The sequence below is a fragment of the Haliotis cracherodii genome, unplaced genomic scaffold (assembly GCF_022045235.1).
Source record: "Haliotis cracherodii isolate W230 unplaced genomic scaffold, xgHalCrac1.p SCAF_20, whole genome shotgun sequence".
Taxonomy (NCBI): Eukaryota; Metazoa; Mollusca; class Gastropoda; order Lepetellida; family Haliotidae; genus Haliotis; species Haliotis cracherodii.
In genome coordinates, this window is record NW_027266276.1 from 17,258,308 (window position 1) to 17,284,947 (window position 26,640).

At 40.2% G+C, this 26,640-nt stretch overlaps 1 protein-coding gene and 1 pseudogene across 3 annotated transcripts in view; one reads left to right on the top strand and one right to left on the bottom strand.

The window, feature by feature from the left end:
- Positions 1-228: 228 nt before the first annotated feature.
- The window catches only part of LOC139470369 (testicular acid phosphatase homolog), a 36,363-nt gene continuing 9,951 nt past the window's right edge, over positions 229-26,640 (bottom strand). For 2 of the 3 annotated variants that reach the window (XM_071252767.1, XM_071252766.1), the window contains 8 exons: positions 22,243-22,392; positions 21,057-21,152; positions 19,130-19,216; positions 12,468-12,588; positions 11,577-11,662; positions 8,529-8,700; positions 7,940-8,068; positions 229-5,542 (listed from right to left, as the gene is read on the bottom strand). In XM_071252767.1, the coding sequence (XP_071108868.1) occupies positions 5,367-5,542; positions 7,940-8,068; positions 8,529-8,700; positions 11,577-11,662; positions 12,468-12,588; positions 19,130-19,216; positions 21,057-21,152; positions 22,243-22,392 (1,017 nt within the window). In that variant the 3' untranslated portion in view covers positions 229-5,366. Of the gene's footprint in view, positions 5,543-7,520; positions 7,747-7,939; positions 8,069-8,528; positions 8,701-11,576; positions 11,663-12,467; positions 12,589-19,129; positions 19,217-21,056; positions 21,153-22,242; positions 22,393-26,640 lie in introns of those variants that run through there. The other variant, XM_071252768.1, reaches the window with a different exon arrangement.
- LOC139470405 (uncharacterized) lies at positions 22,981-24,076 on the top strand (annotated as a pseudogene).

Consider the following 26,640-nt stretch of genomic DNA (forward strand, 5'->3'; position numbering starts at 1 on the left):
GAGCAACTCCTGAAAACATAACAAAAGTCAGACTAATCTATGAGACATGCATGTTATTTGGCCATATGTGTCAAATATACTCAGACCATGCTCACAACCACAGTTTCAACTATAATATTATCATCGAAGGTTGGGACCTTAGTAACAATAACAAATGGCTTGGCAAAATATTTTATTCATGTACTAACATTCTGTCAAAAATACAAAATATAATATCTGCATAAAACATTCACGATATAGCAACAAATATATATAGACAGACAGATTTATTGTAAAACAAATTTCATAAGGATGTATATCTCAATAATTGCATACAACACATTATGCAGGTCTGCAGCTATTTCGGTTGAAAACATGTCTGCGAGTTCATATGGTGAATCAACAAAGAAAAATGCAAACTACTACAAAAAAGAATTTGCTGGTAATTTAAATGAAATTATACTATATATATAATATTGAAATGGGAACAATTGGTAAGGGAGAAACCATTTGATATTAAAGGAGCGGGGGGAGAAGAGGCTAGGATTTTACTGAAAAAAATATATATTATCCCAGAAAATGCTTGAAAAAAATATATGTATGCTTCAGAGATTTGGAAAAAGATGTTTTTCTTTCAAAAAAAGATTTAGGCTCATAGGTATAATTAAAAAGGTATGTGGTTTTCCATTATATCAAATGGTCAGTCCCTGATAAGGACCAGTAAAGGACCAGTAAAACCAGACTATGGTAACAAAGTGACCAGTGGACAGTTTATCTCTCTCTCATGTTTATTCAGACAACCATCCTTGCATGTCATTTCACAATCACACACAGCCATGTCACATGATGTGAAATCAAACAGTATGTTGCAGTGTTGTACAAATGTAAGCCTTCTGTATTTTACATATTTGTATATGAATATTGTAATGACATGATTACTGCGCTGTATTGAATAAACCGGTACAGCTGATGTACTTCTACATCTGGTCAATACATGTAGTCGTATAATTGCAGCCATTTAAATATTATAGATAGGTCAGCAAGTTTTTTAATAGTTTAAGGCATACAGAAACCTAGCACTATATATCTTCAACATTTCTAGATCTTTTCTTGGAGAATGAGTGAGTGTGTATTTACTACCATGTATGTGTTTGTTTGAAACTTTCTATGTTGTTTATGCATGTGAAGCACTCATAGGTGTGTTATGAGTAGTACATAATTCATGTTTGCTACACTACCCAGTTTTCCTAATTGAATCTATTTGTATTTAGATGCAGGCACCCTAGTCTAGTCAGCTCATCACTTGGTGAACTCATGGTCTGCCCTTGGGTCAACCACAGGGTAGGGGTGTATTTTTGTGTATTAATGTCATTTATAATTACGAATATTATATCATTATGCATGTAAACAGATACATATACATGTAGATATATAGAAAATTACTGTAAATAATAACACATCATTGAATGAACTTGTTAAATATATGAGTTCAATTTATTTCTATGATGTTGTGAATGAATATATATGACTGCATGTGAATGTGATCTATTCACGCTTAGCAAACTATCAAATCAAGATCTGAAAACTAAGCTCAATAAAATTGTGGAATGTTTAATAGATGGTAGAGATTGCATGGCAGTACTTCCCACAGGCTGTGCTGTCTCTTCTGTCATAATGTTTATCCCATTAGATGAGGATTTTCACAGAATCAGTCCATCCTCCTGTAACTGTCATTCAGAATACTCTGTGTTAACTTTTTCGAGGTTGCGTGATTAGAAAACACGTTCCGACTGTCACTTTCAGGATCTGGTAAGTGAAGCTTTGATTGGTCAGATGAAAGGTCGTTCTGATATGACCCGTAATGAGATGTCCTCAGATCTCTTTCTATCGGTAGTGTGAACTAAGTGAGTGAGTTGGGTTTAACACCATTTTTAACAGTATTTCCAGGAATATCATGGCGTGTCAGATTAATGTGGGAGGAAAGCCCGAAGTGTTAAACTTGATGATCATTCAGTGAACATTGATAAACACGAAGGATATTGACTTGGAGTGAGAGATAGAAACAACTGCACCTAACTTTTGTGATTTGTGTATTTCAAATACTCTGCCAAAAAAGCCAAGTTAAAAAAATAAGGTAACTGACATTTCATGTTTTCCACAAGAAAGTTGGACCAATTTGTTTAAAGACTCATGGTCCAGAATATTGTCAAATGAACTAGTGTTTTGCTGAACCCTGATAGCAAGCACAAGAAATGGTGATATTTCTGCAAATACTTCATTTCATTTAGAAAATATCTGCCAGTGAGCTGTTGATTATGTTTCAATTCAATGTCAATTACTATCAATCTACCGTAACATAAAGAAGAAAAACACATTTTGCATGTAAGATTGTAAATCCTTGATATTTGGATGATTAAAATCAAGAGGAATTATTGAATTTCCAGAAACATGAATTCATGCAGATTATTAAAGAGATTTATCAATCATTCCAAAAGACAGAAAAGCTGATCCTGGTAACAAACAAGCATTGAATTCTCATATCCCCCGCCAAAGTCAATGCTATGGAAACACAAAAGATAGTTTACCTCTAGACCTATCTTTGTGCCAAGTTTGGTGAAGAAATATTGTACGGTTTTCAAGATCTGCTCTGGAAACAAACACCACTGCCATTTTCAGTTTAATTCAAAGTCCTTGTTATGGAAACTGGAAAAATAAATTTAAACAAAATCCCAAACTATCAAAAGACAACAATGCTTCACTAGACCTATCTATATACCAAGTTCGGATAAGATATCTCTCATGGTTTTTGTGTATTGCTCTGGAAACAAAACGAGACAAAAGGATGGACAGCAGCCATACCTTTATCCCCCTTCCACCTCCTGCCAGAGGATAATAAATATGTTGCACAAACAACTTTCTGGTCCATGCATAAAACCATATGTTTATAACATGGCTTTGAACAGGAGACTCTGCTGGTAAACAGGGACACGTGTAACCTGCACACTAGTAACAGTTGCCTTGGTCGAGTCCACTGAGGAATGAAGGGTAGGGAAACAAGTAAGCTGCACACAAGTAACACTTGCCTTGGTCAGGGTCCACTGAGGAATGAAGGGTAGGGAAACAAGTAAGCTGCACACAAGTAACACTTGCCTTGGTCAGGGTCCACTGAGGAATGAAGGGTAGGGAAACAAGTAAGCTGCACACAAGTAACACTTGCCTTGGTCGAGTCCACTGAGGAATGAAGGGTAGGGAAACAAGTAAGCTGCACACAAGTAACACTTGCCTTGGTCAGGGTCCACTGAGGAATGAAGGGTAGGGAAACAAGTAAGCTGCACACAAGTAACACTTGCCTTGGTCGAGTCCACTGAGGAATGAAGGGTAGGGAAACAAGTAAGCTGCACACAAGTAACACTTGCCTTGGTCGAGTCCACTGAGGAAGTAAGTAAGTAAGTAAGTAAGTAAGTAAGTAAGTAAGGAAACAAGTAACCTGCACACTAGTAACACTTGCCTTGGTCGAGTCCACTGAGGAATGAAGGGTAGGGAAACAAGTAAGCTGCACACAAGTAACACTTGCCTTGGTCGAGTCCACTGAGGAATGAAGGGTAGGGAAACAAGTAAGCTGCACACAAGTAACACTTGCCTTGGTCGAGTCCACTGAGGAAGTAAGTAAGTAAGTAAGTAAGGAAACAAGTAACCTGCACACTAGTAACACTTGCCTTGGTCGAGTCCACTGAGGAATGAAGGGTAGGGAAACAAGTAAGCTGCACACAAGTAACACTTGCCTTGGTCGAGTCCACTGAGGAAGTAAGTAAGTAAGTAAGTAAGGAAACAAGTAACCTGCACACTAGTAACACTTGCCTTGGTCGAGTCCACTGAGGAATGAAGGGTAGGGAAACAAGTAAGCTGCACACAAGTAACACTTGCCTTGGTCGAGTCCACTGAGGAATGAAGGGTAGGGAAACAAGTAAGCTGCACACAAGTAACACTTGCCTTGGTCGAGTCCACTGAGGAAGTAAGTAAGTAAGTAAGTAAGGAAACAAGTAACCTGCACACTAGTAACACTTGCCTTGGTCGAGTCCACTGAGGAATGAAGGGTAGGGAAACAAGTAAGCTGCACACAAGTAACACTTGCCTTGGTCGAGTCCACTGAGGAAGTAAGTAAGTAAGTAAGTAAGGAAACAAGTAACCTGCACACTAGTAACACTTGCCTTGGTCGAGTCCACTGAGGAATGAAGGGTAGGGAAACAAGTAAGCTGCACACAAGTAACACTTGCCTTGGTCGAGTCCACTGAGGAATGAAGGGTAGGGAAACAAGTAAGCTGCACACAAGTAACACTTGCCTTGGTCGAGTCCACTGAGGAATGAAGGGTAGGGAAACAAGTAAGCTGCACACAAGTAACACTTGCCTTGGTCGAGTCCACTGAGGAATGAAGGGTAGGGAAACAAGTAAGCTGCACACAAGTAAGCACACTTTAAGCTTTGATGCCCGTCTTAAATCAGTGAAATACAGTCAAACACTGTTGTATTTACAGTTGTCACAAAGTACAAACTTGGTCCCTATGTATTTCTTCTTTATTCTTCATTTTTGGATACGTCAAACATCGGATAACCCGAAGTAATTATGTAGGCCCTATCAAATTTGACAGAATGGTGTTTGACAGATCTTCAAACTAAACATTTCACAAACGTGTATACGACCTCAAAGGGACCACTATATTCAGTTCGTTATAACTGTAGTTATATATAAGCATAATCTATACAGTATATAAGTAAACAACCGGGAGCAATAAATAAGTTCCTTACATCCATCAGTTTGTTATAACCATGTTCGTCATAAATGTAGTATACTGTATTATTGAAACATCCTGTTTTTCAAGCATATGAATCTGAAGTATTCTTCATTACTGAAATTATTTTGCAGATAACCGTTTCAAAAACAATTCTTGTCCACTTGTTTATAACTTCCATGAACTTTTCACCTTCTGTCAGTCAGGTAACAAACCTTTCCGAAACAGTAATTTGACTTTTCATGCGTGGGGTGAAATGAATGGAAGAGCACCAGAGATGGTGATTGTCCGAGCTGTAACATTGATGGCAGCAATAATTACTGGTGACATTTTACCTTGTTATCAACGTTTTGCCACCACTGATACCATCAGCGTCATCAATATAGGTAAATTTCGTATTGCAGTTCTGCACACCTTGTAAGTATGTTTAACTGCAGAAACTATAAACATGATCTTAATTGGAATGGTAAAAAACAATGACATTTTGAAAACAAAATATCACTGACAAGTGAGATTGTTTTACCCATATCATGCAACTGAGTCTCTATCGGACCAAAACAATAAACAAATGTTGCGTTTATGTGCGTTTATGTTGCGTTATCAGGACAGAAGTTCATCTTCGTCACTGTCGAGTGGGTAGGTCTCAGAATAAAGGAGCTGGCGATAGCTGGTGACATGCTTGCTGAGCCTGTGGCGGCGTCGGTTGAAGACAGATATTGCAACAGCAACAACCACGATGAGGATGAGGATGCCTGCAGCTACCAGTGGTATTACATCTGGAGAAGAGTTAGTAAATGGTGTTTTATTGTAGTCACCAACATTGCTTTACAAATACCCAATATATACACTTGGCCAGGGAGACCACTGGTTGATTCAACATTTTACTGTGATTCCAAGAACCCTTGATTCTGGTGGTGAAACTTTGGTATCTTATTCGAAAATTACCTCAAAATCAACATGCCTTTTCACACAAAAAAACGTGCATATGAAAACATTGACAGCAAAAACATCAACGCCTATAATGATGGCAGCCGATAAACCAATTAAAATTGTCTACAGCTTATGAAACACGATGGAATTTGTTTCAGAAGACACAATTAGATAAAACAAATACTAACCACAGAGTCAAGGCCACATAACCATTACAAAATAAGCAAAATCTAAATATTTTTTACATTTGTATACTTATCCTGCATTACTCTGTATTGCATTTACTGCTGTTTCTTAACAGAGAGACCAACTAAGTGAGATCCAGCTGCTGAAGAAAAGTTGTTCCAACCTGTAGAGACAGCACCCCTGCACAGTTGTCACATGACCCGGAAGTCATGACGTCACATCAAAACACATAACTGCTTTACACATAACACCTGAAACTACATGGGGAGGCAGCGTAGCGAAGGGAGGGCACTTAGACTTCGTAATGCAGGACAAGTGTACAAATGTAAAAAAATATTTAGATTTTACTAATTTTTTTAACTTATCCTGCATTACTCTGTATTAAGTCTTTGTCAGACAGCACGGACAGTGGGCATACCTTCAGATGCGATCCATAATAAACCCTCGTCAAGGTCTGATGAATCTGCACCGCATACAAGTGATGACTGGAACATCTACAACCATTCCTGTCTTCAGGAAACAAGAGTCGATGCAAAAAGGAAAACCCCAAATAGGTGACAGAAATGGAATGAGGTGGGTAGCCAAAACTAGAACTTTTCTTAGAGCAAATGCGGAACGCTCTAATGATTAGAGCTAATCTGGGGTGATAAACACCAGAGAGGTCAACAGAACCTCAACCAGTTGGCAAGCTGGAGATACTCAGGAAGTGCTGGTGGCGTAAGTTCTCTGGAGCGCCTGTGGGGTTGCTTCTCGGGAGCCGATGGCTTTGGGAGCACTGACGGCACTATCAACGTAGATGGCAGAGGAAGCGCTCAGGAGGCGCTGGAGATACTCAAGAGTTGGTGTAGCTTCTCTGGAGCGCTAGGAGAACTGGTTGCTTGTCGGGAGCGGTGGCATCAGGAGTGGCGATGGCGCTTATGATGGAGGAGGAGACGGAAAGCCGGTCCCCTTACGGGTGTCACAGGAGGAAGGGACGATGTTGTCGCTAAAGGTCATGGCAACGCAAGGGTAGAAGACTCGAGTTGTAAACCATATCAGGGTGTCGACGAGCATGTTGAGTGAGGCATGTCCTTGATACTCATATTGAGTTGAAGGAGCACAGCGACGAAGGACTGCAATATCGGCACTGCGTTGTGAAAGTACAGGGCGTCGTACAATCAAGAAGTCCAGAATTTAAGCAAAACATAACCATGAGGCAAAACCACCAAGTACGGGAAGCATAATGTAACTCAAAAACTTTGTATTTCATTTGAGTTCATGAGAGCAAACAATACACTAAAGGTAGTGAAAAGGCAAAGCTTTAAGCAAGCCAAAACAAAATATGGGTTTTTCAGATTAAAAACGATGTTTTATTGGTCTGTTTTCAGTCATACAAATGGGTATCTCATACCTCTAGTCGCACGTTAAAAGGACTAAAACATATATATTAAGTGCATTAACCAAGCCAAAATAAGAATTCAAAACAAGGACACGAAAATATGTAGCCACGTGGTGAATAGCAAAAATGGCAGAAAAAAACCAAAATGGCAGGAACAACAGTATGCCCGTAAATTGTTGTGACTAAAGCCACAAACAAGAGATAAAAATTACAAATTACGAATGGGAGACCCTAAAGGTAACAGCCCATAAACACGTAACAATATAGCGGCATACAATGAATGCAGAAACACGCAAAGTATTGAAACAAGAAGCTTTAATTTCCACACGGGATACAAAGTACGTCCGTCTGTGGAGGTGACAAAGCAGCTATGTGTTTTGATGTGACGTCATGACTTCCGGGTCACTTGCTGACTGGGCGATGGTGCTGCCTCTACTGGTTGGAACAACTCTTCTTCAGCAGCTGGATCTCACACAGTTGGTTTCTCTGTCAAATGAGAGCAGCAAATGCAATATGGAGTAATGCAGGATAAGCTAAAAAATTGAGCAAATCTGGGATTTCCACAATCAGCGCATTGTGGCACAAGTAAGGGACACAACTCTGCAAGGCAAATTTCAGTGCCTCAGAAGACAATTAGTTTCTGCCACAATCCATCAGAGTAGTCTCACAAGTCACTTACTGTTTTCAGGCTTGGTGGATCCAAACACAGCATTGCTGGAGCCACACACTGAACCTCGAGACTCGGCCTCTAATGTCACATTACTCAACAGTCGGTTGAGAGTGGCAACAGGACATAGTGTGGCACAACCTACAGAAACAAACAAAATATGAGCAAAGCTAAATGGTGTAAACTATTTGTACATTCACATGAATTGAGTGTGCATACAAAATACACATATTTTCCAGATTCACCAAATGATGAACACATGAACACACATACACTGATACATGGCAGACTTTGGACATGGCAGGAGTTCATATTTAGTTCAGGAGAGTGAAAACAGAAACATACTGAAAGAAATCTCTGACCTGACTATCTGTTGATGAAGTCATTGTGCAACAAAAGGCTAGTTTTCCCCCTAATAATGAGATATTGCCTTGTATGGATCACTTGATACAGCAGCTACTGTCTATTTTTGACACTGCTGAATCACTAGAACATGGCAGCACTTTTCACACTGAAAGGATTCCACCTAAATAAGGTATTATAAAAAGAGTTGTCAAGCAAAGATAGTGAAAGATGTATCTGAAGATGTGTTTGTCATCACCTGGTATTTTCAATGTGTAGGGGAGTCTTGTTGTGTCATTTCTGTACAGGACTTTAACAAAGTACATCTGCTTCATCTGATATAACTCCAGAATCACGCAGGCGGTATAGGGCGGCTGGATGGTGTTGAACACTCTAAGCGCTGACAGAAAAGCTATGACGTTGGAGTCATGCTGAAAAGAGAAGCAGGCATTCCTTAGCTCCTACTTTCTGGAGTGTTCTTAGAATCATTCTGGCTGTAGGGGTAAAAGAAGGAATAAATGTTAGGAATAGTTCTGTTTCTGATAAACATGAAAAAGATTGTAACAAATGAGTTACAAAATAAGATATGCTTTCCACTGTAATTGCTTTAATTCTAAAATATCTACATTTTATCAATTGTTTTTGGGGTGGTGGGGGGCGAGGAGATGAGGTGTATGTATAAATCCATTGAAAAATAGCATCACCAAAGGTGCATTCGTTATCTCACTTTTTCAAACAGAAACTTCTGACAACCATCTATAGACTTACGACTGGCTAAACAGCATTTCTTGAAGCTGTTGTACTCATGACACAGATCTTAAGTAAGATATGTGACAGACGGAAAACAAGCATGAAATACTCACATCCCCCACCAATATGACATGTCGGATGTGTGCAATGCATTAGCTCCTGGGAACTATGTTCACTGGGCCTTTTTGTAAAGAAATATACTACGTTTTTCAAGATCTGCTCCAGAAACGAGGACTACTGCCATTTTCAGTCTAAATAAAAGTCGTTGCCATGGAAACTCGAAAAATATTGTTTTTAAAAATCCCAAACTATCAAAAGGCACCAGTTCACCATTAGACCTATCTAAGTGCCAAGTATGACCAAGAAATATGGTACGTTTTTCAAGATCTGCTCCAGAAACGAGGACTACCGCAATTTTCAGTCTAAATCAAAGTCGTGCCATGGAAACTCGAAAAACAATTTTTTTTTTAAATACCAAACTATCAAAAGGCACCAGTTCACCACTAGACCTATCTATGTGCCAAGTATGGTGAAGAAATATGATACCGTTTTCAAGATCTGCTCCGGAAACGAGGACTACCTCCATTTTCAGTCTAAATCAAAGTCGTTGACATGGAAACTCGAAAAATAATTTTTTTTAAAATCCCAAACTATCAAAAGGCACCAGTTCACCACTAGATCTATCTATGTGCCAAGTTTGGTGAAGAAATATGGTACGGTTTTCAAGATCTGCTCTGGAAACGAGGACTACCACCGTTTTAAGTCTAAATCAAAGTCTTTGCCATGGAAACTCGAAAATTTTTTTTTGAAAAATCCCAAACTATCAAAAGGCACTAGTTAACCACTAGATCTATCTATGTGCCAAGTATGGTGAAGAAATATGGCACGGTTTTCAAGATCTGCTCCGGAAACGAAATGTGCCGGACGGCCGGACGGAAGGACGGAAGGACGGACGGACGGCACCCATTCCTATATCCCCCTTCCACTTCGTGATGGGGGATAATAAGCTAGGAGTTTCTCTAAGATGTCATTGATGTATGCAGGGAATTCCCCAGCTTGAAATTCAAGCATGCTTTTGTATATATTTAAATATTTACAGAGCTCCAGATAAGCTGCGTATCTGCGTGAAATACGCATCAGAAATGCAGAAATATGCAGTAAAATATAATCCAAGCGTATCTAATACGCAATGAACAACACAGATACACTACAAAAATAAAACTTGTGGGTATCATCAACATATTGTGAAGTAACCCTGCGTATTCGATTAGCAAATCAGCAACTTATTTTGAAATTATAAACGGGCATTCCGTCAACCTTGCCAAACTCCACGATGACAGTCACATCATGATCATTTGCCATCACACTTTCTTGTGGAAGTATCGTGGTATTTTTGAGTCTTATAAAGCTCTCGAACCCACACGACACCAGTTTGCAGGGACTAGATGCAGAGTGGTTTTTTTTAATATTCAACTTAAATACCCACATGTGTAAAAACTAGTGGGTAACAGAAATTTGAATACGCAGATAGAATTACTGATACCCAATGATTTTAAAATGCATGAGTAAAATACCCACAACACCAAAAGCTTATCTGGAGCTCTGTATTTATATACATCATTGTAAAGATTCAGTCTGTATCAAGACATATCATTTTTAGATGTTTATGGTTGTCCGTACATCAGACATTGACAGAATGAAAACAAAATGTTCATGATAAAAAAAAAATGATTAGCGTGCCCATTGAGATTTAAGTGTGTCAACTAAAAATAAGGAGTGCTTGTCCTGTTGACAGAGCAACGCTATGTTAATAAACATTTAATAGAATAATTACTGGCTGAACAGATACATGGATTTAATTGCAAGTAATAATGATGTTCATTATAGCTGCAAACACAAAAATCATAATCTCCCTGGTTAACGGGTTGAGGAGTTACTTACTGCTCAGTACAAATAAATCACCATCCCACTGGTTAACTGACTAATGAGTTACTTACTGCTCAGTACAAATATATCACCATCCCACTGGTTAACTGACTAATGAGTTACTTACTGCAAAGTACAAATAAATCATCATCCCACTGGTTAACTGACTAATGAGTTACTTACTGCTCAGTACAAATATATCACCATCCCACTGGTTAACTGACTAATGAGTTACTTACTGCTCAGTACAAATAAATCACCATCCCACTGGTTAACTGACTGACTAGGTACTTACTGCGAAGTACAAATATATCACCATCCCACTGGTTAACTGACTAATGAGTTACTTACTGCTCAGTACAAATATATCACCATCCCACTGGTTAACTGAGTAATGAGTTACTTACTGCTCAGTACAAATATATCACCATCCCACTGGTTAACTGAGTAATGAGTTACTTACAGCGAAGTACAAATAAATCACCATCCCACTGGCTAACTGACTGACTAGGTACTTACTCGGGAGTAAAAATAAATAACCATCCAACTGGTGAACTGACTGACTAGGTACATACTGCTCAGTACAAATAAATCACCATCCCACTGGCTAATTGACAGACGATTTACTTACTGCTGAGTACACAAACAGTTTCATCTGACTGCGAGGCTTGTTCATCTTCTGCATAATGTTTGACAGCATCTTCTCAACAAGAGGACCTAGAAACCAACATATTAATTAAAACTGCCAACTAAGGTGAGGAAACCACAGAAAAGCTTGGGCTACCCCTGAAGTGTGGATACTAAAGGGCTGGAGTTCCTCCCTGAGCAAGGATGCACTCCTAGTTTGCCATGTACACAGTCAGCCAAGGACATGGCCGTAATCAAGGAGGAGTTATCTGTCTTCAGGCTTTAATCTACAAGCTAAGGTCTTCATCTGTACATGCAGTCCCTGTACCATTCTACAGGCTACATAAAAGTAAGTTGTTTGTGCTGGCAGTCAGTGTATGACTGTGTATGGCAGTCAGTGTATGTACCTCTCATGATTCATGTGTCAGATTTGTTACAGCGGGACAAACAGTGACTGGAGGTGTTTAACAGCTGCTACACATCAGTGAATGAGGTCATGTGTCACATGTGTTACAGCAGGACAAACAATGACTGGAGGTGTTTAACAGCTGCTACACATCAGTGAATGAGTTGATGTGTCAGATGTGTTTCCGCAGGACAAATAATGACTGGTGGTGTTTAACAGCTGCTACACATCAGTGAATGAGTAAATGTGTCAGATGTGTTACAGCAGGACAAACAATGACTGGAGGTGTTTAACAGCTGCTACACATCAGTGAATGAGTTGATGTGTCAGATGTGTTTCCGCAGGACAAATAATGACTGGTGGTGTTTAACAGCTGCTACACATCAGTGAATGAGTAAATGTGTCAGATGTGTTACAGCAGGACAAACAATGACTGGAGGTGTTTAACAGCTGTTTTGACTCCTGATTAAACTTGTTAACGTCACTCACCTGCACCTAATTTCTGCACCTCTGATGTTGGGTAAGCGAAGGATGAGGACTCATTGAAAACATTCATAAGTGGTGAAACCTCCGGCAACATCCATTGAGGCTGTGTGAGGTTATGGTGAATCTAAAAAAACAACACTATTGCAACAGCTGATGGAGTAAGATGTGTTCACATCAGAAACTACACACAGCCTCACCATCACAATCTAACTGAAAGCCTTACTCTACACAATCTAACTGAAAGCCTTACACTGCACAATCTAACTGAAAGCCTTACACTACACAATCTAACTGAAAGCCTTACACTACACAATCTAACTGAAAGCCTAACACTGCACAATCTAACTGAAAGCCATACACTACACAATCTAACTGAAAGCCTTACTCTACACAATCTAACTGAAAGCCTTACACTACACAATCTAACTGAAAGCCTTACACTGCACAATCTAACTGAAAGCCTTACACTACACAATCTAACTGAAAGCCTTACTCTACACAATCTAACTGAAAGCCTTACTCTACACAATGTAACTGAAAGCCTTACACTACGCAATCTAACTGAAAGCCTTACTCTACACAATCTAACTGAAAGCCTTACACTACACAATCTAACTGAAAGCCTTACACTGCACAATCTAACTGAAAGCCTTACACTGCAAAATCTAACTGAAAGCCTTACTCTACACAATCTAACTGAAAGCCTTACTCTACACAATCTTACTGAAAGCCTTACACTGCACAATCTAACTGAAAGCCTTACTCTACACAATCTAACTGAAAGCCTTATTCTACACAATCTAACTGAAAGCCTTCCTCTACCCAATCTAACTGAAAGCCTTACTCTACACAATCTAACTGAAAGCCTTACTCTACACAATCTAACTGAAAGCCTTACACTACAAAATCTAACTGAAACCCTTACACTACACAATCTAACTGAAAGCCTTACACTACACAATCTAACTGAAAGCCTTACACTACACTGTGCAACTGAAAGATTTACTCTACACAATCTAACTGAAAGCCTTACACTACACAATCTAACTGAAAGCCTTACTCTACACAATCTAACTGAAAGCCTTACTCTACACAATCTAACTGAAAGCCTTACACTACACAATCTAACTGAAAGCCTTACACTACACAATCTAACTGAAAGCCTTAAACTACACTGTGCAACTGAAAGCCTTACTCTACACAATCTAACTGAAAGCCTTACACTACACAATCTAACTGAAAGCCTTACTCTACACAATCTAACTGAAAGCCTTACTCTACACAATCTAACTGAAAGCCTTACACTACACAATCTAACTGAAACCCTTACACTACACAATCTAACTGAAAGCCTTCCTCTACACTGTGCAACTGAAAGCCTTACTCTACACAATCTTACTGAAAGCCTTCCTCTACACAATCTAACTGAAAGCCTTACTCTACACAATCTAACTGAAAGCCTTACACTGCACAATCTAACTGAAAGCCTTCCTCTACACAATCTAACTGAAAGCCTTACACTACACAATCTAACTGAAAGCCTTACACTGCACAATCTAACTGAAAGCCTTACACTACAAAATCTAACTGAAAGCCTTACACTGCACAATCTAACTGAAAGCCTTACACTGCAAAATCTAACTGAAAGCCTTATACTACACAATCTAACTGAAAGCCTCACACTGCACAATCTAACTGAAAGCCTTACTCTACACAATCTAACTGAAAACCTTACACTACACAATCTAACTGAAAGCCTTACACTGCACAATCTAACTGAAAGCCTTACTCTACACAATCTAACTGAAAGCCTTACACTACACAATCTAACTGAAAGCCTTACACTGCACAATCTAACTGAAAGCATTACACTACACAATCTAACTGAAAGCCTCACACTGCACAATCTAACTGAAAGCCTTACACTACACAATCTAACTGAAAGCCTTACACTGCACAATCTAACTGAAAGCCTTACTCTACACAATCTAACTGAAAGCCTTACACTACACAATCTAACTGAAAGCCTACTCTACACAATCTAACTGAAAGCCTTACACAACACAATCTAACTGAAAGCCTCACACTACACAATCTAACTGAAAGCCTTACACTACACAATCTAACTGAAACCCTTACACTACACAATCTAACTGAAAGCCTTACACTACACAATCTAACTGAAAGCATTACACTGCACAATCTAACTGAAAGCCTTACTCTACACAATCTAACTGAAAGCCTTACACTACACAATCTAACTGAAAGCCTTACACAACACAATCTAACTGAAAGCCTTACACTACACAATCTAACTGAAAGCATTACACTGCACAATCTAACTGAAAGCCTTACTCTACACAATCTAACTGAAAGCCTTACACTACACAATCTAACTGAAAGCCTACTCTACACAATCTAACTGAAAGCCTTACTCTACACAATCTTACTGAAAGCCTTACACTACACTGTGCAACTGAAAGCCTTACACTACACAATCTAACTGAAAGCCTTACTCTACACAATCTAACTGAAAGCCTTACTCTACACAATCTTACTGAAAGCCTTACACTACACAATCTAACTGAAAGCCTTACTCTACCCAATCTAACTGCAAGCCTTACACTACACAATCTAACTGAAAGCCTTACTCTACACAATCTAACTGAAAGCCTTACTCTACCCAATCTAACTGAAAGCCTTACTCTACACAATTTTACTGAAAGCCTTACACTACACAATCTAACTGAAAGCCTTACACTACACAATCTAACTGAAAGCCTTACACTACACAATCTAACTGAAAGCCTTACACTACACAATCTAACTGAAAGCCTTACTCTACACAATCTAACTGAAAGCCTTACTCTACACAATCTTACTGAAAGCCTTACACTACACTGTGCAACTGAAAGCCTTACACTACACAATCTAACTGAGAGCCTTACTCTACACAATCTAACTGAAAGCCTTACACTACACAATCTTACTGAAAGCCTTACACCACACAATCTAACTGAAAGCCTTACTCTACACAATCTAACTGCAAGCCTTACACTGCACAATCTAACTGAAAGCCTTACTCTACACAATCTAACTGAAAGCCTTACTCTACACAATCTAACTGAAAGCCTTACTCTACACAATCTTACTGAAAGCCTTACACTACACAATCTAACTGAAAGCCTTACACTACACAATCTAACTGAAAGCCTTACTCTACACAATCTAACTGAAAGCCTTACACTACACAATCTAACTGAAAGCCTTACTCTACACAATCTAACTGAAAGCCTTACACTACACAATCTAACTGAAAGCCTTACTCTACACAATCTAACTGAAAGCCTTACTCTACACAATCTAACTGAAAGCCTTACTCTACACAATCTTACTGAAAGCCTTACACTACACAATCTAACTGAAAGCCTTACACTACACAATCTAACTGAAAGCCTTACACAACACAATCTAACTGAAAGCCTTACACTACACTGTGCAACTGAAAGCCTTACACTACACAATCTAACTGAAAGCCTTACTCTACACAATCTAACTGAAAGCCTTACTCTACACAATCTTACTGAAAGCCTTACACTACACAATCTAACTGAAAGCCTTACTCTACCCAATCTAACTGCAAGCCTTACACTACACAATCTAACTGAAAGCCTTACTCTACACAATCTAACTGAAAGCCTTACTCTACACAATCTAACTGAAAGCCTTACTCTACACAATTTTACTGAAAGCCTTACACTACACAATCTAACTGAAAGCCTTACACTACACAATCTAACTGAAAGCCTTACACTACACAATCTAACTGAAAGCCTTACACTACACAATCTAACTGAAAGCCTTACTCTACACAATCTAACTGAAAGCCTTACTCTACACAATCTTACTGAAAGCCTTACACTACACTGTGCAACTGAAAGCCTTACACTACACAATCTAACTGAGAGCCTTACTCTACACAATCTAACTGAAAGCCTTACACTACACAATCTTACTGAAAGCCTTACACCACACAATCTAACTGAAAGCCTTACTCTACACAATCTAACTGCAAGCCTTACACTGCACAATCTAACTGAAAGCCTTACTCTACACAATCTAACTGAAAGCCTTACTCTACCCAATCTAACTGAAAGCCTTACTCTACACAATCTTACTGAAAGCCTTACACTACACAATCTAACTGAAAGCCTTACACTACACAATCTAACTGAAAGCCTTACTCTACACAATCTAACTGAAAGCCTTACACTACACAATCTAACTGAAAGCCTTACTCTACACAATCTAACTGAAAGCCTTACACTACACAATCTAACTGAAAGCCTTACTCTACACAATCTAACTGAAAGCCTTACTCTACACAATCTAACTGAAAGCCTTACTCTACACAATCTTACTGAAAGCCTTACACTACACAATCTAACTGAAAGCCTTACACTACACAATCTAACTGAAAGCCTTACACAACACAATCTAACTGAAAGCCTTACACTACACTGTGCAACTGAAAGCCTTACACTACACAATCTGAAAGCCTTAATCTACACAATCTAACTGAAAGCCTTACACTACACAATCTAACTGAAACCCTTACTCTACACAATCTTACTGAAAGCCTTACACTACACAATCTAACTGAAACCCTTACACTACACAATCTAACTGAAACCCTTACACTGCACAATCTAACTGAAAGCCTTACTCTACACAATCTAACTGAAAGCCTTACTCTACACAATCTAACTGAAAGCCTTACACTACACAATCTAACTGAAAGACTTACACTACACAATCTAACTGAAAGCCTTACACTACACAATCTAACTGAAAGCCTTACTCTACACAATCTAACTGAAAGCCTTACTCTACACAATCTAACTGAAAACCTTACTCTACACAATCTAACTGAAAACCTTACACTACACTGTACAACTGAAAGCCTAGCACTACACTGTGCAACTGGAAGACTTTGTTTATTATGTCAGCCAAAAACAAGATGTACACTGCACAATCTAACTGAAACCTCCAGTGTACACCCCTCTCTCCCTTCGCAGTGCACCCCTCACAGTTCACCCCTCACAGTACACCCCTCACAGTACACCCCTCACTGTACAACCCTCACCAACCTCACAGTACACCCCTCACCCACCTCACAGTTCACCCCTCACAGTACACCCCTCACTGTACACCCCTCACCAACCTCACAGTTCACCCCTCACAGTACACCCCTCACAGTACACCCCTCACTGTACACCCCTCACCAACCTCACAGTTCACCCCTCACAGTACACCCCTCACTGTACAACCCTCGATGTACAACCCTCACCAACCTCACAGTTCACCCCTCACAGTACACCCCTCACCAACCTCACAGTACACTCATCACTCACCTCACAGTACGCCCCTTACCCACCTCACAGCACACCACTCACCCACCTCACAGTACGCCCCTTACCCACCTCACAGTACACCCCTCACAGTACACCCCTCACTCACCTCACAGTACACTCATCACTCACCTCACAGTACACCCCTTACTCACCTCACAGTACACCCCTCACTCACCTCACAGTACACCCCTCACTCACCTCACAGTACGCCCCTCACTCACCCCACAGTACACCCCTCACTCACCTCACAGTACGCCCCTCACTCACCTCACAGTACGCCCCTTACCCACCTCACAGTACGCCCCTTACCCACCTCACAGTACACCCCTTACCCACCTCACAGTACACCCCTCACATCTCACAGTACACATCTCACAGTACACCCCTCACACCTCACAGTACACCCCTTACCCACCTCACAGTACACCCCTCACTCACCTCACAGTACACCCCTCACCAACCTCACAGTACACTCATCACTCACCTCACAGTACACCCCTTACTCACCTCACAGTACACCCCTCACTCACCTCACAGTACACCCCTCACTCACCTTACAGTACGCCCCTCACTCACCCCACAGTACACCCCTCACTCACCTCACAGTACACCCCTCACTCACCTCACAGCACACCCCTCACTCACCTCACAGTACACTCATCACTCACCTCACAGTACACCCCTTACTCACCTCACAGTACACCCCTCACTCACCTCACAGTACACTCATCACTCACCTCACAGTACACCCCTTACTCACCTCACAGTACACCCCTCACTCACCTCACAGTACACCCCTCACTCACCTCACAGTACACTCATCACTCACCTCACAGTACACCCCTCACTCACCTCACAGTACACCCCTCACTCACCTCACAGTACACCCCTCACCAACCTCACAGTACACTCATCACTCACCTCACAGTACACCCCTTACTCACCTCACAGTACACCCCTCACTCACCTCACAGTACACCCCTCACTCACCTCACAGTACGCCCCTCACTCACCCCACAGTACACCCCTCACTCACCTCACAGTACGCCCCTCACTCACCTCACAGTACGCCCCTTACCCACCTCACAGTACGCCCCTTACCCACCTCACAGTACACCCCTTACCCACCTCACAGTACACCCCTCACATCTCACAGTACACATCTCACAGTACACCCCTCACACCTCACAGTACACCCCTTACCCACCTCACAGTACACCCCTCACATCTCACAGTACACTCATCACCCACCTCACAGTACACTGTATCAGCTATCCTCAGTATGTTGGTCACGTCAACCTTCCATCCAGTGAACTTACTGAGGTACATGAACAACTTCTGGAAACACAACATTGTTCTGGTTAACACAGTGACATTTCAAATCAATTATCAGAACTCTTACCTTGATCAACACAGTGCACACGTAAACTTTACAGAGTACATATGCTTCAGTAGCAACAAATCATTTTAGATATCTAAAAGCTTTATATCTATGTCTTTTTTTTATTACTTATCTCAAAATACATACACTGTGAATTTGAAATTAATACAAGCGTTCTTATCTGAACACATTGGTGTTACGTAAGAATCACTGCACATGACATAAACAATATATCGCTTTACAAATTACATTGTGCCGTTTTACATTATGACGTCTACCACTTTACATGAGGACTAATATTTATCACTTATAACATAATGCCGTCTATCACTTTACATAATACCATCTATCACTTTACATAATGCCATCTATCACTTTACATAATGCCGTCTATCACTTTACATTATGACGTCTACCACTTCACATTAGGACTAATATTTATCTCTTTACATTATGACGTCTACCACTTCACATTAGGACTAATATTTATCTCTTTACATTATGACATCTACTACTTCACATTAGGACTAATATTTATCTCTTTACATTATGACGTCTACCACTTCACATTAGGACTAATATTTATCACTTATCATTTATAACATAATGCCATCTATCACTTTACATGATACCATCTATCACTTTGCATAATGCCATCTGTCACTTTACACAATGCCATCTATCACTTTGCATAATGCCATCTATCACTTTACATAATGCCATCTATCACTTTACATAATGCCATCTATCACTTTACATAATGCCATCTATCACTTTGCATAATGCCATCTATCACCTTGCATAATACCATCTATCACTTTGCATAATGCCATCTATCACTTTTCTTAATGCCTTCTATCACTTTGCATAATGCAATCATTCACTTTACATTTTATCATCTGTCACATACAGTATGACATCTAACAATCTTCAATAATTTTTTAATTTGAAGTTTACACGATATACAGCTTTTTCCATTGGATGAGAGGTCGGTCACATGAACGTGAAATTGACGTTCATAAGTGTATGAACGACACAATTTGACGTTCATACGTTTTTCATGAGACCGTGTTCTTGAAATGACATAAACACTGACGGACTACTTCCACATTCCTGGGCAAAACCCTGGGAATTCCATAGCACGAAAGATACATAAGTGTTCTTTCTGATAATTTAGAACCTTTATTCTTGTCTCAGCGTTTCAGTATACATTGAGAAATTTCAGAGAGCGTGACTGCAAGATTGTTCACGAATATCCTCGCTGCGGCCTATCCTAATGAACTAACGATCAAATGCCCATCTAAACTATCGTAGTATCGACTCGTTCCGTGCCTAGGCTGACATTGACCATCTCCAGCAATCTATGAATTGACCTAAGTGTCTGTTTAACGCATTTTTATGCACCTTTCAATGATCGGCCAGTTGATCAATGACTAACACATGTAACCGCCACAGGTTCATTAACAACTTCAGAAATCTCTCCCATCACTTTTATCGTATCGGCCATTTTGACGTCTTGTACTTGATGTAAATGTATTACGACGCGCTGTCATTGTTACTGACTTACTGAGGTATTTCTTTACAGACCTTTCTCATCTAATGAGGATATGAACACATGCACTGCGTATGATTGTCATTGTATGAACGTCATCGCAAGCTCCGACGTTCATACAGTTTGGTCCTCACTCTATGTAGGTTCATACTCCAATGAACTCACACAAAGTGTAGGTCAATTCTTAATTAAATGACACAAAACCCTCAAGCAAAACCCCAGGGAACAAATGACTGGTACACTACCTCACAGCTCTTGAGAAACCTTCCCCATGCAGTGGATTTACTCCTCCATTCCTGTTTAAGTCTCTCCTCAAGGGGACACGGTGCCATGGACAACAGCTGTGTAAAACACAATGATTTTGTTACTACAATATGCATGGATGAAATATGTTCCTGATCTGAGAGGGCCAAATAGTCCTATTTGGGTCTCAGCCGGCATGACCCCAAAAACACCAGTCTGACAGTAGCTGGTTCATACCAGTGTCATCAGAAGATGACAAATCTCCCCCAGCTCCCACAACAGCAAGAGGCAGCACTTAAGCCGCTGGTTAATAAATGTTTGGATAAAAAAACTTTCACGGTTTTCATTTTAAGCTCTGAAAACGAAATATGGATGGACAAACATACCAGACGATGACTTTATCCCCCCACAGTATATGATTTAAACAATATTTATTACCAAAAGAAGGAATGGGATTTGCGTGCGTGCGTGCGTGAGTGCGAGCGAGCATGGTTTTACGCCGCTTTAGGCAATATTCCAGCAATATCACGGCAGAGGACATCAGAAATGGGCTTCACATACTGTACCCATGTCGGGAGTAGAACCCGGGTCTTAGGCATGACAAGTGACTGCTTTAACCACTAGGCTACCCGACCACCCCTGAGACATTAGGAGGGAGGAACAAGATCACATAGATATTCAGGGACCAACTTGTCTACCATTTTGTAAAATATTATTAGTTTAAGAGATTGCCGTCTTTTGGATAAGGGTGTAAGGTTAGTTTCAGAGTATAAAGACTCATGACTAGCTCCACATATTGTTCTCAGTGCATCTAAATTTAGTCTTTCCAATCCTGCCATTATATAGCTGGCGTTAAAACAACAAACAAACTTTCCAATACCAACACTTGTTCTTGAGAACAGTTACAGCTGGACAGGGGGTATTTGAAAGTCCTAAAACAGTTAATCATTGGGCTTACTTTATCTACTATATTATGTATGTGATTTGATAATTTGACATTATATGCCAGGGGAATAAAAATGTAAGTCGTGTTGAGGTTGATGCCTTCTGTAAATGGTTACAGATGTCATGCAAATTTCATTGTGGTAAGTGAAATGATGAGTTGATTGGGTTTCAATAAAACAATGAATTACCTTTTCCCAGAGCAAGGAAATGAAATGTACGTTCAACCACACAACAAAACTTTACCTGATCCTGTTTTTCATCTTTATAATGCACCTTGATTGGCTGCAGCACTTTCTTCATGTCACACTTGCTCACATTGGCCAGTAGTATCCCTGCCATTACACACTCTGCCGTCATCCGAGCTCGCAGGACGGATGTGCTACGCACATACACCTGAAACAATGGGTCATGGAATAGTTAGCACTGTAGCTCACCTGTTCATGTAGTCAACAGTTTAACATGTCAAAGTGACAGCCACTTAATTATAGCTCTGTGGTACTATGAGCATTATTATAATGAGCACAAAAGAACCATGCATAATTCTTGCTACTTGAATGTATTACTTTACTTATGTTTAAGTTGGTCGGTATGTGTGTGCTATGTTGCAGTTAGCAGCAGTTTGCCCATCAGACATTGTTTACATTAGTGACGGCCAGAACTGGCTGCTACATACATACTTATGCAGGTCATGCCAGCCTGGCTTGTACCAGCTATCTGTTTCCCTTCTCTAAGATGCACTGATAACCTGAACAGTTTATGCCAAATCTGTCGTAGTCTATAACTATTTGTTTTGACAGGAAGGAAGTTTGACAGAAGCATGCTCAGATATGACCTTCCTCCCACACATGCACAGTTTGTACAGGTCAGCAGCCATTGGTATCAGTTGGTAAACAATGACAAGCTGTTTTCATCCAAGCCATCCTGCCTCACAGGGCTTGTTTCTCCAGAAGAAATCAGTGTAGTTGTGCTCCACAAGTCATAATGCCACCTATGAGATGAAAAAAGACGCCCATGGCACCTAAGAAGTCAGCCACTCCAGGGCGGTCGGGAACCGCAGAATCTCATGTCAATCTCCTGAATACTGACGCAGGAAAAATTCTTCACGCCAAGAATGTCAACTTTTCAGGGACATCCACAGCATTCCAGTCTTCAGTCCAAGTTAATGCTACAGGTAGACCGTCAACAGTAAGAAGCAATGTGAGAGATCAACGTCCATACAAGACATTCCCTTGGGACTGGTCGCTGCCCCATATCTGCAGCTATATCAGACACACTAACATCACAGCTCCATCAGGCCTAACACGACAGCAGTACCAGCTGTTTAATACTGATAATCTCGAACCTTCTTCATAACCAAACGTTGGATATTTATATAAACACTCAAGTGCTTCCTCCAGCCACCCCATCTCATTCCAGTGTTGACTTGTCAGACATGATGACAGTGGAAAACTTACAAACAAGTTCAACATCAGCAGATTCCATAAAAGTCATCACAATCTCGACTGCCACAACAACCCCAATATCGGTCACAACCAAATACCTCAATGCCTGAACATTTCTTCATGGATGCACTGGCCAGTACTAGTCAAGGGTACACCTTGTACACCACCAAATTTGCCAAAGACAACCCCTTTGCAGTGGAGTCTATAGGTCACCTCCCAGCTATGCCACAACAAATCATGGATGGTAATACACCCAAGGTAGAAGTGGTCTCGTCTACACTCCGTCGCCAAATATGGGAAGGTAGAGACGTTAACTTAGCTCTTCTTCTTATGCCAGATGATCTTTCAACTCCATCCAAAACAATACATGTTGATGACACAGAGTTATTTCTTAAGGGGCCTAACAATGGTGATTCCAGATTGTAAGTTCATTATTGCATGTGGTTGCTATAAGGATATCATGATTAGTCTCTGGCCACAATGCAGGAAAGAAATGGACAAGTATCAGCGCACTATCATTGAAATGCACACTCAATATTATCTTACAACCAGTACCACAAGCGTTTCTCGGCAAAGGCAGCAGCATTACTGGAGCAGCAAAACTGGAGGGTCAACTGGGGAAAAGTGGATGCTGAGTTCTACAAGACGACTCAACGCCTGTCAACGAGTTTGTGACAAGACTAATAACAGGGCTTACAAACGGATTCTTTACGGGTATTCAGAACACTCCTGATCAATCAAAATTCTGTAAGAATCTCCTCTCTGCCAATAAAGATCCAAATGTTACTAATAACTTATTACAAACTGAGCTAAATAAGGGTTACCTCATTGGTCCTTTTACTGTGTCTCCATTTCCCTATCATCGTATCAATCCCATAGGAATCGTCGAAGGCAAGTACTCTAGGAAACAACACATGATTGCTGATCAATCTGCACTGCATAACGACCATGACATTCCCAGTTTAAACTCACTCATGGACAAAGAGCAGTATTCCTTGGTGTATGTTAAGCTGGATGACGCCATACAAATCATCCAACACCTTGGACCCCACACCTATATGTGTAAAGCTGATATTGTGAATACTTTGAAACTGATACCCATACATCACGCTCTCTGGCATCTAAAAGGTATTCATTGGAACAATTGCTTCTACTACTTCACAAGATTGGTCTTTTGATACAGATCCAGCCCTAAAATATTGGACCTTTTATTTTAAGCCATCTGTTGGATAGCAACCATGCATGGTGTACCACATTCCTCATATTCTTCATCTTCTTGATTTTCCCACAATAGAGGCAAATGATGATGATGGCAATTCAACCATCAGCAAATTGCAATATCTCTTCAATGATGTCAAGATTCCATTGTCACAAAGAAAAAACATTGGCCCTGCAACATGTTTAGGGTACCTGGACATCATCCTATACGCTGACAAGATGGAAGCTCAACTCCCAGCTGATAAAGTAGCTAGGATCATTGCTGTCATTGATTCAGTCCAAGAGAGAAGAAAGGTCACCAAACGACAACTGTCGAGTGTATTAGGACATTTAATTTTGCAATGCAGGTAATTAAACTAGATAGAGCCTTTGTTAGCTACCTGCTCAAGCCTGCGCATTCCGTCCCCCAACTACATCACCGTGTCAGTCTTACCCAGGAGTGCAAACTAGACTTCTCAATGTCATGTTCATTTATAACAGACTGGAATGGCAAATCATTCTTCTATGAAGACGAGATCACAGCACCAGGGATAGAACTATACACAGACGCTTTTTTTCCGGGTAAACTGTTTGTGCAGAAGTGGCCAACAGATATTCATTTGAGGAATGTGTACACGAAAATGACATTATTTCTACCAAGCTCGAACGAGATAGAGTCAGAAAACTGTTAGCGGAAATGAAGCACTGTAAACTCGTATTTAAAACCGATGAACCAGCTGCTTGTGCAATTGCTTAGCAAAATTATAGCAAATTATAGCATAATTATAGCAAAATTATAGCAAATTATAGCAAAATTATAGCACAATTCAGCAAAAATTTGGCAAAGGATACGATAATTTGAACATTAGCAGTTATTAAATAATAATGTGGTTTGAAATCCACATTCTTTTACAACAGTTTATTATTTTGGGCTGCATTGGATATGCAATATTTCATTATGTTAGACTTAAATGTCTCCTTAGGTATTACATTATGTAATACAATGAACTGATCGAACAACTGCTCAAAGATGAACCTGTAGTTGATAAATCATTAGATAAACATAAAAAAAACCTCGCGGCTGTGGTAGCTGGTGGAAAATGTACCCAATATTTTGGGGAAAATTATACCACTGAAAAAATTGATAACATGACCGATGAAGAAATTGAAAACCTGTATGCATGTTACGAGTTTAGCCTGGGAGCTACCATGACTAAAACAATAGGTTTGGCTATGTTACAACTAAACACAGTCATAGCTAGTACATTTCTTCCTATCCCGGCAGAACATCGCATGTATTTCACGAATCTCCCGAGAAAGATCCATTCATCGAACACGCTATAAGCGCAGTAAGCTGCGAATGTTATCATAACTACGGAAAGTTCATAGCGCCACCTACAACCACTTCAAAAATGGCTAGGTATTGTCAATTCAAACATACGTGCCCACTTACTAATAATGGAGACGGAAATACAACAAGTACAATCCCTAATTGCACAACAAGTGACCGAGGAAACACCGATTGCATAATCACAACAAGCGATTGCATCACAACAGTGACTAAGAATCCTCAAAAAGTCGCAGCCGGTAGGAAGGGTGCGCCAGCGAGGAAGGCAAAACTGAAAACACAATACTGAACATAGTCCGATTAAAACTTGGGCTCCCTATGCTATAGGCATTATAGCGGTGGTATGGTTGTTTTTTAAGACCGGAGAAGAGAAAACACCACATGTACAAGTTAAAAAATTAGATGAGGTTCAATTAGAGTTAAGTCCTCATGTAATGTTATAAAAGCATGACTACACCAGTTCCAGACGGTATAATGTTGGTAAACACAACGCATCATTCAGCAACGGTCAGCATTTCAGGATGTTAAATCTGCCATGCACGAATACTTCCTTGTTTATGGAGAGAAACTTGACCTAATACCAAGGCCAACAAAAAGTCAGTTTTATACACCTACGGAGACTCAGAAAGACTGCAAGATAGTATTCAAACGTTT